Source organism: Montipora foliosa, chromosome 11, assembly GCF_036669935.1.
Source record: "Montipora foliosa isolate CH-2021 chromosome 11, ASM3666993v2, whole genome shotgun sequence".
Lineage (NCBI taxonomy): Eukaryota > Metazoa > Cnidaria > Anthozoa > Scleractinia > Acroporidae > Montipora > Montipora foliosa.
The window spans coordinates 20914147-20926646 of record NC_090879.1 but is presented as its reverse complement, the minus strand read 5'-3'; the positions used below and the strand labels follow the sequence as shown (position 1 = coordinate 20926646).

General features: G+C 40.9%; 1 protein-coding gene across 1 annotated transcript in view; it reads left to right on the top strand.

Annotated features, from left to right (window-relative positions):
- LOC137977868 (uncharacterized) overlaps window positions 1-6272 on the top strand; it is a 9236-nt gene extending 2964 nt beyond the window's left edge. The window contains exons 2-3 of the mRNA XM_068825231.1: window positions 162-800; window positions 5674-6272. Coding sequence (XP_068681332.1) covers window positions 163-800; window positions 5674-6256 — 1221 coding nt within the window. The 5' untranslated portion in view covers window position 162 and the 3' untranslated portion in view covers window positions 6257-6272. The remainder of the gene's footprint in view (window positions 1-161; window positions 801-5673) is intronic.
- Window positions 6273-12500: the final 6228 nt, after the last annotated feature.

Here is a 12500-nt window from a genome sequence, read left to right as displayed (position 1 = left end):
GCTGGAGATGTTTCTTCGCATTCATAAATTCTTGTTGTTTTTGAAGAACCAATTGAAGTTTAACCTAAGTGTAGTGCATTTGAACAAGCTAAGTAACGTTTATATTTCTTAGTTCGTACATTCATTTGTTTGAACATCCTTGTGTGTGTTTTTGAACTTAGAATGAACAGCTCTGTTGGTGGCCAAGTCGACAGCAGTTCAAGGGATCTCTTCGTGCTGTCAGTGAACATTTCCATTTTTTTCGTGGTGCTTGCGTTTCTTTGCCATTTGACAGCTGTGGTAGCATTGCTTCGCCCTGAACTGCGACGAAAAACATTTACTCCGTTTATGATAAACATTTGCGTCATCTCAGTTGTTCAAGTTGGGTGTAGGTTCTCTCTGACTCTTGGAACCGATAAAGAAGTAAAAAGTGGTAACGAAAACGCTAAAAAGGAAACTTTCCTGTGTATCTGGACTGCTTTCGTGGGACTCCTGAGCCAGTGTGCGTATTCATCAACAGTTTCCGCGATGAGTGCGGTATCCAAGATTATGTTGAATCGATGTTCAAGTGGTTTGCCTCAGACAATCTTGGGGAAAACTAAGGTCATTGTGTTCGCAATATTGTGGATATACCCCCTGGTTGTGAGTGGAATTCCATTTTCATTGGAAGATCCCTTCGGGCCGTCTGCATCAGGGCTGATGTGCCAGTTACGCTGGTCCTCGAAAGAAAGTAAACATAATTTCTACAATACTTTTGCAAGTGTCGCTTTGTTTTTCCTGCCGATGGTAATATGCTTCAAGACACAATATGATTTCTCAAGGTAGAGTATATATATCTGCAATGTGACCATTAATCCAAGGACTCTTTCCATTTGACAGAACCGTGACCGGCCAGAACGGGCATTTGGAAGAACTAACTCTTCAACGCCTAGTTTAAGTCGACACATTTCGAGGATGATATATACTCCATCAGAATAATGCGAGGATTATCATTCAAGTGTTCCTTCAAATTGTTGCATTTTCTTTGCAAAATGACAACTGGTCGGCCATTTCTGTCAAAAGGAAAGCGCCCTAAAATTACAATCATTTCTAATATATATAGATTTAGCCGAGCCGAAAAGCGGAGCTCCCGTTTCTAACCCCAGAAAGCAATATAGAGTACGGAAAACACCCGCATATAAGAACAAGTGGATTAAGAACATCAAGCTGAAATTCGGCCAATGCAAAAAAACACCAAGAACAAATTCAGTCTGATAAATAAAACATGTTCTTAATACAAAGGGAAAGGGTATTAGGATAAGGAAACAATACAGTACAGTAACTTATATCAAAGTACTATGGTGTCCAGGACCATTACAAACTACAAAATCTATTACAAAACACCATTGTATGTTAATTAAATCTCTAGTAATATATAATTTGAAGTACTTCTAAAACCAACTGTAAGAACATTTCAAGAACACTTTCAGGCTGATTTCTCTCTAAGCACCCCTCAAATAAGAACACGGTCAGCCTTAAACCTGAAAAAAGTGTTCTTACATGCGGGTGTTTACTCAGTTTATATGGAAATAATTATGCTTCAGCGTAAAGTACAAAAATAATCGTCATTAGTAGAAAATCGCGCGCTCTCATTGGCTCGCTATCTCGGATTATCAGCCGATAATCACCTCGACGGACAAAATGGCTGCCAGTAGATGATTTCGCGTTGAAATGCTTTTTTTCTCTTTTTTGAAATAATCACCTGTGTATCAATAATCAGCGCGCGACAAAAGCACTATTCACTTGTGTGGTATATACTAATTAACAATTATTCGCCTCAGGCTCAGTGATTATCGGTGAATATTCACCGATAATCACGAACGAACGAGTAGGCTGTACCGAAAAACACAAAAATGGCAACAAAGTTTGGTGTAACCGTAATTAATGGTAAGTTATTTAATCTCTCCAGCCTCATATTCTAAGGCGAAAAATCAAAATACAATGCCTTGTTTACGAAAACTGTCGAGCACTAAAATCACAACGAAAACAATGAAACAATCGAAATGTTTGCGGTATATTGTCAAAAATAAAGTTACTTTTTGGTCCGCTATTTATTCAACTTGTGTGGTATATACTAATTAACAATTATTCACCGAAGTCACCTCCACTTTGGTGAATAATTGTTAATTAGTGTATACAGTTTACAGTAATCAGACACCTCTGAGCTGACAGCAGTAAACAAACACTAAGCCTTGCAAACAATAACCATCAATTTTAATCAACAACTAAAACTGAAATTACATTCACATTAATCTAGCTTAATCTCTTGGCACAACATTTTTGATTGCGATTGATAATCCTTACACCCTCTCTCTTCATTTGAGAACAACAGCAAAAGTTACTAATTAAAACTGAGTCAAGCTAAAGTGTAGTAATTCGCTTACTCGACTGCAATTTCACAGTCAAACAAAGCAGCTCAGTCACGACTGGACATCCATTTTACATAAAAAGCCTATAAATCGAAACAGCCTCCACATGCAGTAAAGCCTGGTTTACACTGCTACATAAGCATAGGCATAAAAATGAACATAACGAAGTTCACACATGTTGCATAAGCATAAGAGAAGTGACATACGCAGGCGAAGTTAGCTCCAGAAAAAACTCGCTGGACAATGGGACGAAATTCTCCTCCTACTATTACTCCTTCTGCTTCATAGAACAAAACGACGGCGACAAGAGAGAGAACGAGAAAACAGACTGAAAAGGTCCTGTTGGGTAACCGGGATATTTTCCGAAAGAGGATAGAGCAAGGACTCTCGGGAACTGCAACCAGCTGACCGAGAATTTTATTTCTAGCGATTTGTCGCAAAAGCAGGGATAATTGAGAACCGCCCCAGAAAGTTTCTCGTAAAAAAGAACATCTTGGGCACTGTTGACTTGATTGATTATCCGTTGGCATCAAAAACAGTTGATCATGACACTTCGGTGTTATGCTTATTTTTATGTTGCACCCGGTTTACACAGTTATAAACGTGAAATAAGCATGATAAGGATAAGGATAAGAAAGTAGAAACGATTCCTTTTTATGCTTATGCTTATGCTTATGTCACTCCCTGTTTACACAGCTTTTTCTTATGCTTATGTATGTATGCTTATACTCTTATGATTAATTTCACGGTGTAAACCTTGCTTTAATGATGAATTCAGTTCCAAAATAAGCAACCACAGCCGGCCACAAAACCGTGTGACAAACTAGACAAACTACTGTGCTCAGTTACCAGGCCTTTGAATAAAAGCGAGGCTGAATTTGACCTTGCTTTGATACAAACCACATTGCTTTTCTTATGTAAATCATGTTGATGTAATGCTAACGCGTGTCTATTTATGTAAGAAAAGCAGTGAAGTTTCTATTAAAGCAAGGTCAACTCCAGCCTCGCTTTTATTCAAAGGCCTGGTAACTAAGTACAGAATTGTAAAATATGTCTGACGAAATAGACAATGATGACAAGAAAACTCGCCAATGATGTCTGCAGCAGGCTTGAATGGCGACGTGGTGTGTGATTGTTATGATATATCAGAACCTCTGTCAACACGTAATTGCAAACGTTTTCAGATTTAAAACAAAATAATCCTGCAAGGAGGAGATATGTTTTTTTGATTCACCAATATTTCGTCAGACATGGCCTGACTTCTTCAGGGAGTTAAGTGATTTGACGTTACAATTTTTGGAAATTGAAATTTGAAATTGCTTTTGAAATTGAAAACGTTTTCAGGCGATCTTCGTTTTTTTAACGTTTGCAACATATGTGAGCCAGCGATGCATACTTTAAGAAGGAAAACGTTACCTGAAAGCTAACTGTTGTAAATAAGTGCTTTGTCTCTGGCTCTGTGTCTCTCAGCTTTACGGTGTTCTTTATCGCAATTTTCTCTTCTTCTATTTCCTCGGCTTCTCTCGAGGCTTTCTTCGCTTAAATTTCTCAAATTTCGTCGCCTCTTCTCTTTATCCCGTTGCTCGTCACTATAGTTAATCAACAATTATTCTACGAGGGCGCGCTGGATATGACGTGATAGAAAACCCGACGAGGCGCGTAGCGCCGAGTTGGTTATAATCATTTTACATCTAGCAAACCCCAGTAGAATAATTGTTTTATCAACAACTCTTCCATGTTGATTTCTGCCTCGCTCAATTTCGGTCTAAAACGGCTTTTGTCGGCCATTTTTTATCAGAGCTGCAAAGTTGTTTTCAGCTCGCTTTATTGCTGAAGCGTTCCTGGACCATAACAGGTAAAGCAGGTATATGACTGATAGCCTGTGTCCGGCAAGCCAATGAAAATTCTGGAAATCTGATATCCGTAGTTCAGTTTTTAATTTAAATTTAGTCTCTTTTCTCGAGATATCCCTGCAAAGATGCTTGACTTGAATAACTGCGTAACCACCAGTGTGATCCTGACCACAGCTTAATACGTCAAACCGGTTTTGGATTAACCAGCGAAAAGTGCAGGAAAAAATATTTTCCAAACCGTTTTCCACCTAACCACGACAAGCGTCGACTGTGAGCTTTAGTTCACAAAGCATGACCGTGTAGCCGCGTCAAGCCGCAGGAAGCGCGCGAAAGTTAAGCCTCGTTTTGGTTTAGGTTAACCTGGCCTCAGCCTGCGATCCAATTGAAAGCATTACCTGGTTAGCGGTCAACGTAAAAACCAGCTGACATCTATGAGCTCTAAACTTGAGCCCACGATATGGTCACGTGATACTGATCAGCGGGTACCTTGTTTTGACAGGTGTCAATAAACCATAACTTTGATGTCCATTGTCATTCTCGTCACCACAACCTTGGATCGACACAAGGCTCTGGGAAACTCTATCCAGGAGAAAATGCGCCGTAGGCTTCTTGTAGCCAAGAAACCTTACGGCGCCTGCTCACTCCTCGTGCTAATATGAATGCACCAATTAGAGACGCTTTTGATTGTTCTTCACGAAAACCAATGAGAAAACAGTTTGTTTTAGGGTTCCCCAGAGCTCTTCTCTCCCTCAGTCAAGAGAAGAGCTCTGGAGTCGAGATTGGTCCAATATCAAAGATGGCCGCCATGTTGGGGACAAGTATATATGGGTTATTGATCAAGCGTGAGGTCAAGATAGCTGGATATTGGATTTTTTTTTTTTTTGCGTGTATACAAAAAGCATACAAAAGGCTATTCAAAATCTCACTGCGTCTGTAAAAAACCTACAGTAGGTAATAGCGAGGCTTTCTTTTACAGTAGACGAGGTTTTGCCTAGGTCAAAACGTAAATTTGATCTGCGGCCAGAAACGCGGTAAATGCACAAGCAGTGTCGAGCACTGCTGTTGCAATACTCTTTCTTGGGCAGATGAGATTTCGTGCTCAACGTTTCTTCGGCGTTTCAATCCCAATACTGATATGTGGCTACCAGAAATTGCATTGAATGATATTTGCTTGTATTTTTGCTTGTTTAATAGACCGTGAAAACAATGGGAAAGGAATATAAAACTTTTAGATAAAAGCTGCTAAAATTATGACTCTAAACGTTTTCGATCAGTTTGATCAATGGGAAATGTACAATGGGAATGGAATGTGGTTTGAATGTGAGCAGCCGTTTCTTTGGGGGGAGGGTTGAGTGACATCACAAAAAACGGCTGCGAAGGAGAAAATATCTCCAGTGGTGTTTTAAAGAAAATGTCTTTTTTCTTTAATGTAGAATTTGCAAAAGAGCTCGAGCCACAGAAGAGGTTTTCCTCGAACGAAAAATTATTTATCGCAAGAAACTTAACCACCTGGTAATTTATTTGACAGTGTACTTCTTTGTCAGCCATTTACCATACCACGTGACCAATGTCGTGGCTATGGCAAGAGGACATTACACTCTTTCAACTGAGACGGCGTTCTCATTGGAAGTGGTAACACAATCCAATTATCTGTTCGCGCCTTTGGCATATCTACTACTGAATACAAGGTACAGAGCTGCATTGAGGGCAATGATTGCGGGTTCCACACAGAGAAATAGATCTGTGAACATCCACCGAACACAACGCTGGAATGAACGTAGGGGACAACGAAATCGTGGTAAATTTGTCAACAAAGTGGAACCATCACCTGGCCCCTTTCCAAATGCGCAACGTGCAAATGCTTCCCTCGAGAGCAAAACTATGAGATGCACTACCGATGAAGCATTGAAACCAAGGAGGCAGACTATATCCACGGATTCGATCATTAACGAGAGCCTGGACTCTCTGACCCGGTGCAGACGCCGTACTTCACATGAGCCGAATCCAATTCCATGAATTTCGGCGCAATTAAGTTCGGCGTCTGAATCAATTCAGCCGGGATTAATTAGTTTGGGTAGGTCTAAATTCGAATTCGATTCGGCTCATGTGAAGTACGGCGTCTGAACTGGGCCTATGGTTACGAATAAAGGTCAATCTACGCATGCCTACGCCTTAAACACACAAATCTCATAATACCACAATGAACCTGCAACCCACCAAAACACAATCTACGTAATGACAACTGTATTGAAGGTTAACTGCTGTCCACAGTTACGCATAAAGAGAACAGCTTCATCAAAATTTGGAATAGTGTTCTTAAGCTTTGCAAATTGGACTCAACGGTTTCATCCGATGACACTACTGTTTATCACTGTTCATCACAGTGGTCAAAATGTGTTGTGGACTCACGAGACGCACAACATTTTGACCACTGTGATGACGAATATCGTTGTCGATAAGAGAACAGACAACGCTGAGCCACTTTCGATTTGTTAAGCAGATGAAGCAGTTAGTCCACCCCCCTAAAGGGGGGGGGGGGTGAATAGGGTGGCTAGCCACCCCCCACTTTTGGCTCCTTTTTTTCCTATTTATCTTCTTTTTATTGTATTTTTATTCTGCTGGATACTGTTTACCTAACGGGAACATTTGTATTAATGCAAAATATGAAGCCAAAAAGGCAGCCTAAACTATCTGGACTTTTGTCAGAGTATATACTTCTATTTCTTCAGTTTCACCCCCCTAAAAATATTCCTAGATCCGCCACTGCAATTGGTGTCCATTAAACCGTCTTACTCCCCATCACGAAAAGAGTAGGCCTATGCTAATTATTAAAACTGGTTCTATAGGTCCAATGCTGTCGATCCTCATGGGCACTAATGTCATTGAGTGGGGCAATAAATCTCGGCCATTGGGTATGACTGTCGATGACAAACTTACTTGGGTTCCGCACATGCTAGATCTTAAGAAGAGCTTTGCTAAAAGACTCGATCTAATAAGAGGGTCTAGGTCACGGTTTTTACCAAAAGGACCAAAAGAAGTCCTTGTTAATTTCTATGTTAAAGTTATACTGCCATCCATAACTTTAATATGGCCTCATTCTTTGGGGGTCCTTAGAATATGAGATCATCAAGTGTGCTCGAATATGCCTGTTGGTGACGGCTTAGTTATCACTATAAGATTACATTAATAAAACTTAAACGAGTTGTACAATTGGTGTCTGTTAAAACACAGACTAGTGTATCTAACAGATAGTAAGGCTGTGGAACATTCTGTTTCTACTGATTCATGTACACTTTTTTTTACAACTAAGAATCTTGTTTTTCCGGCCTAGGCTGAGTTCATATTCTTATTTTTCTGCCGATTCTAGGCTGAAAATATTCTTGTATTATTCTTAAACCGTTTTAGAATGAATTAGGGTATCAATTACAAGTGTTCGGTTTCTAGATCTGTATCGCGTTACAATATGAACGTGCTCCATCGTTTTTCGTTGCAGTCAGTTAGGTAAAGATGTCACGTCAGACTTGGCAGCTTTGAAAAATGCGTTTCTCCCAGCAACACCGTGATGGAAACGAAAGTATCCGATTTGTGGGCTAGATTACAGATTTTGTTTCAACTTCAAAAACTCATTCATAATTCTCATATGAGCCTAACAGCCTATCAAAACAACGATAAAAAGTCACGTGCGTGAGATTTATATCCTGATAATACACTCCTCGTTAGTATTCTTTATATAAAGAATACTACACCTTTTGCTGTTCGTTACGAGAAAATGCGCATTCATTTGCTCGAAATGACGACCAATAGCGCGAAGGTACGGTAACGAGCGCTAAAAAACGAACATTTGCACGTAACTCAGATTCATTAACGATTTTTTTGCATTTTTGTTAACATTCAATAACATTTTTAGGTATTCTAGATCTTATGCGTCATTCGGCTTACAAAAGAGAAAAATATACTTTCATTTGGCTGACATTCAAGTCATTAACACCATCTTGACAAAAAATAGAGACAATAGACAAACATTAAAGTGTATAAACCATTCATTAACATTTTCATGAACCTATTTGAAATTCATTTGTAGTCCTGGACGGCGTTAGTGTGGATAAGACAAATATTAATGCGCTTGTCCAAACATCAAAGCGTTCTTTGCATTCCATTTACAAACATACATTTTCAGTTGAACAATAACGCCCATCAGTGGACTTGTGTTTTTCTCCGCTGTTGATGGCGGAATGAACACAGCGCGTTTTGATAATTTCCTGACCCAGGCGAGGACAAATCTGGATCCAGACGAGTCCGTTATCCTTGCGTATGGTGGAGCACCGGCCCACCGAAACCCTTCCGTTCCCGCCCCACCCTGCGAGCAGTGTCTCTTTCGATCTTCCTAGATAAGTCGGGAAGAGAAAAGAAGACTCTGCCAGCCGCCCCGACTTTCTTTGATTTGCCGCTCATCCAAAGAAATGGAAGAGTCAGTCCAGTTTCGACGTGTCAAACCTGTTTTTTTAATTTGTGCGCATGATAACAACGCGTTGTATATTTTTTTAATTTCCAACGGCGTGACAATTTTAACTCGTTTTTTGGCGCTCGTGACCATACCTTCGCGCTATTGGTCGTCATTTCGCGCAAATGAATGCGTATTTTCTCGTAACGAACAGCAAAAGGTGTAATAACGCATAGCTTGTTTTTCTTGTATGTTTATATTCTTCTCTCACAATTGGAACCATTGTTCTGAGTCCAGAGGGACACGCTTTTCGTGGAATGTTTTTGAAGTCGTTCAAAAACCTCGCAGCACGTGTTTTATCGGGTCTAAAAACACTCGGCTTCACCTCGTGTTTTTAAACCCTGATAAAACATTGCTGCTCGCTTTTTAAACATTACTGCGTTTAGAGAAAGAAATAATTTTATACGGTTAAGTTAAAAATGTATAATTGTATTGTATTTACCAGGGCCTGAACAATCGATGGAATCGATGATCGATGACAATCAATCGCGCGCGTTTTTTCGGTGATTATCGATTGTCATCGATTGTCATCGATTATCAGTGTCATCGATAATCGATCAATTAAAAAACATCGATTATCAATAGGAACGGTCAACACTCATTGCCATCCCTCAAACTGACATATCCCTTTTTATTCAACTTACACGACGCACAATCTACTTCAGACTTCAAATCTACTTCAAAGAATATAATGATTCTATCCGTCATCTGTCGCAGAGACTCCATGAGACTTGAAAGACATGTGGACACGAGATACACCACATATATGAAGTAACTGCAACTTTATTCTAACATGCCCGTCAAGGTAAACATGAACTTAGAGATGGCAACAATGAGAAATAGCCATAACATAGCAAAGTCGCCCTGAAACTGTTACCACCAGATGTATCCAAAAACTAGGATAATAAAGTGTAGCAGATGAAAACCAATCTCTGAAAAGCAGTAACCACTGTCCGTTACTAATCATCTGCATCACGTAAAATAGCTTCCCCGAAACTCGTACACTCAACAGCAACAGACTTGTTGTAAAACTTGCTGAAGACATCAGCACTTCTCCAACTGGCAGCTTTTATAATAGATAGTATGGGGACGTGGCAAGCCTTGGCTTTACTGGAAGAAGCCATTCTGGTTCTGTGACCTTTGAACTTGGACACATCAATGCCCGCCAGGGCCATAACAGTTTTAATCCATCGTCCAATGGTGTCTATACTTACACTTTTATATGGGGAGATATAACTTATGAACAACCGGTCTCCATTCCCCCTAAGGGGAGCTGTACGTCGGAGGTATTCCTCAAGAGTAGTAACAACGCACAAACGCGAATCTGCAGGAAACTGTGGTAGAACTAGTACTGGTTGAGCTTGGCCAGGAGCGGCGGGGATCTGACCCGAGGGTCCTGGGTTCAATTCCCACCCTGGTCAGAGTTTTTCTCTGTCCTTGTGTGGGCCCATTTCCATCTGTAGGGCTAACGCTCACATGGTTCATATGGGATTGAAATCTAGCACTTCACATTACACTCTATTCAGTTAACTCTGTTTAAAATATAGGTGCTACACGGCCAACGTTTGTGTAAACGTAACCTTTTCTTAACAAGATGGTCGATGACAAATGTGTATGATGACTCAGATTTTTGCATTGACGATAAGCTCATAAAGTGAAAGGATTGGCACCATTGACCTGTTGTAAGGGCACATAACATAACTAACTTGAAGGTGAGATGTTGAAGGGACAAGGTATTCACAGGATGCCATTCCTTCAGAAAACTTAATACCACAGAAGTATCCCATGTAGTCTGATACCTAGGAAAAGCTGGTCTTGTCTGAATAGCTGCTTTAATGAACCTTTGAATCAAAGGGTGTGAACCAATTGTCATGGTTCCGTCCAATAGGGTAATAATTGTTGACAGGGCACACCTTGCAGTGTTGAGCGCGCTGTATCCAAGACCGCAGTCGTAAAGTTCAGTAAGGAAGTCAAGTACTTTACTTACAGGTGGCTGAATGGGATCAACACCTCCTCTACTTGCAAACAGGTTCCACTTCCCAAGATAAATGTCGTACTGCTTTTTTGTACCTGATCTCCATGAATCAAGCATGATTTCTTGAGTTCAGTTCGAAATGCCTTGGTTTTCCAGGGATTTCCCGATAGCAGACATCCCATCAAGCACAGCATCTTCCACTGGGGATGTTTCTTCTCTGGGTTGAACGGTAAATTGACAAGGTTGGAAGCTTGAGGCAATGGCACTGGTTTGGCCATAAGCAATCTGGCAAGTTTCGGGTACGAGGCCTGAGTCTCCCACTGAGGTACTATTAACAACACTTTCGCTTGATCTTCCTCTATCTTCTGAAGTACTTGGGGGATGACACTAAAGGGAGGAAACATATAGCTGAAATATTCACCCCAGTCCAGTGTAAAGGCATCTACTGCATAGGCATTAGGGTCAGGTTCCCAGGAGACATAACATTTAACTTGGAAATTGAGTCTAGAACTAAACATATCAATGTCTGGATAGCCAAACATTTTCGCCAAGTTATCAAAGCATGTCTTGTCGAGCTGCCATTCTGAGGCATCATTAAAGATCCTTGAGGCCTTATCTGCTATCGTATTCTCTGACCCTGAGATGTGAGCTACTGTGAGCCACAGATCCCTTACTTTACACCACAACCAACCACCCCCGTGATAGTGACCCCTTCTGGTCGATAAAAAAGGCCTTGCATAATTACTGCACCCTCCATATTGATATAATCTTGAATGTGGTCTCTTCTTGTGGCCAGTAAGTCGTTTTGAGGCCTTATTGCTTTCAGGGACCACTTTGAGACGCTCTGTCAGATCATCACCAAACAGTTCACCACCGACTGTTTGTTTACTACTCCAAATTGCTTTGAAATCTTCATCCAAATCTGCCTTAAACATGTCTCTTCGACACATGTTTAGTTCGTGATTGGCAGCGGCAACCAACAGAACTGCATTTGAGGCAAGGTCCCACGAGGTTGTCTTGTCAGGGAGCTATGAATTCCCATCCGTAGCCTCAGCAATGATCCCAGCTAAACGTGCTAGGGGAATGAGACCTTTAATTAGGGTTTCTTGCATTTTTTGAAGCTTTGCATCTGTGCTGCGAGTATGTCGCTGCACATTGTCCCAAATCTCTGGATTTACTTTTGTTACTTTCAGAAAACTGCAGTTTTCTGGGCGTTTTATCTTTTCTTTCCTTTTTGATGCTGCCTGTTCTCTCAGGCCACCCTCATAAATACTTTTCAGCACAGCGACCATCTTGTCTGGCAATACAGGGTCAGTTTGTTCCTCTTCTGTCACCTCTTGAACGAGAGAATCCACTAGACCGCCCTCAGCGGTTTTAGTCTCGTAAGACTGTGCCTTTTTTGCAATGGGTGACATTCGACTCTCACATTCAGAGTCATTTGTTTCAGAGGCAGATTCCTCGTCCCCATCAAAAGCCTATTGACCACAGTTGACAGGATTTCTTCAGGATTTAAGGCGGATGTAGCAAGATTTTCTCCAGATTGAGCAAATAACAGATTGATCACCTGGCCGTGCTGGAAAGCAAGCGAGAAATTGGTCGGCTTTGCGCATGCGCGTTCTCATGGAATCTCTGCGACAGATGACGGATACAACAAACATTTCAACGTGCAGAGAACATTCAGATTAGGTGAGCTAAAGAGTTGAACCCGGATCGATGGGTTCTCCTTGCATATTCCAATATCCACTGGACTAACGAGACAAGCTTCTGAAAATCGAATTTTTTAG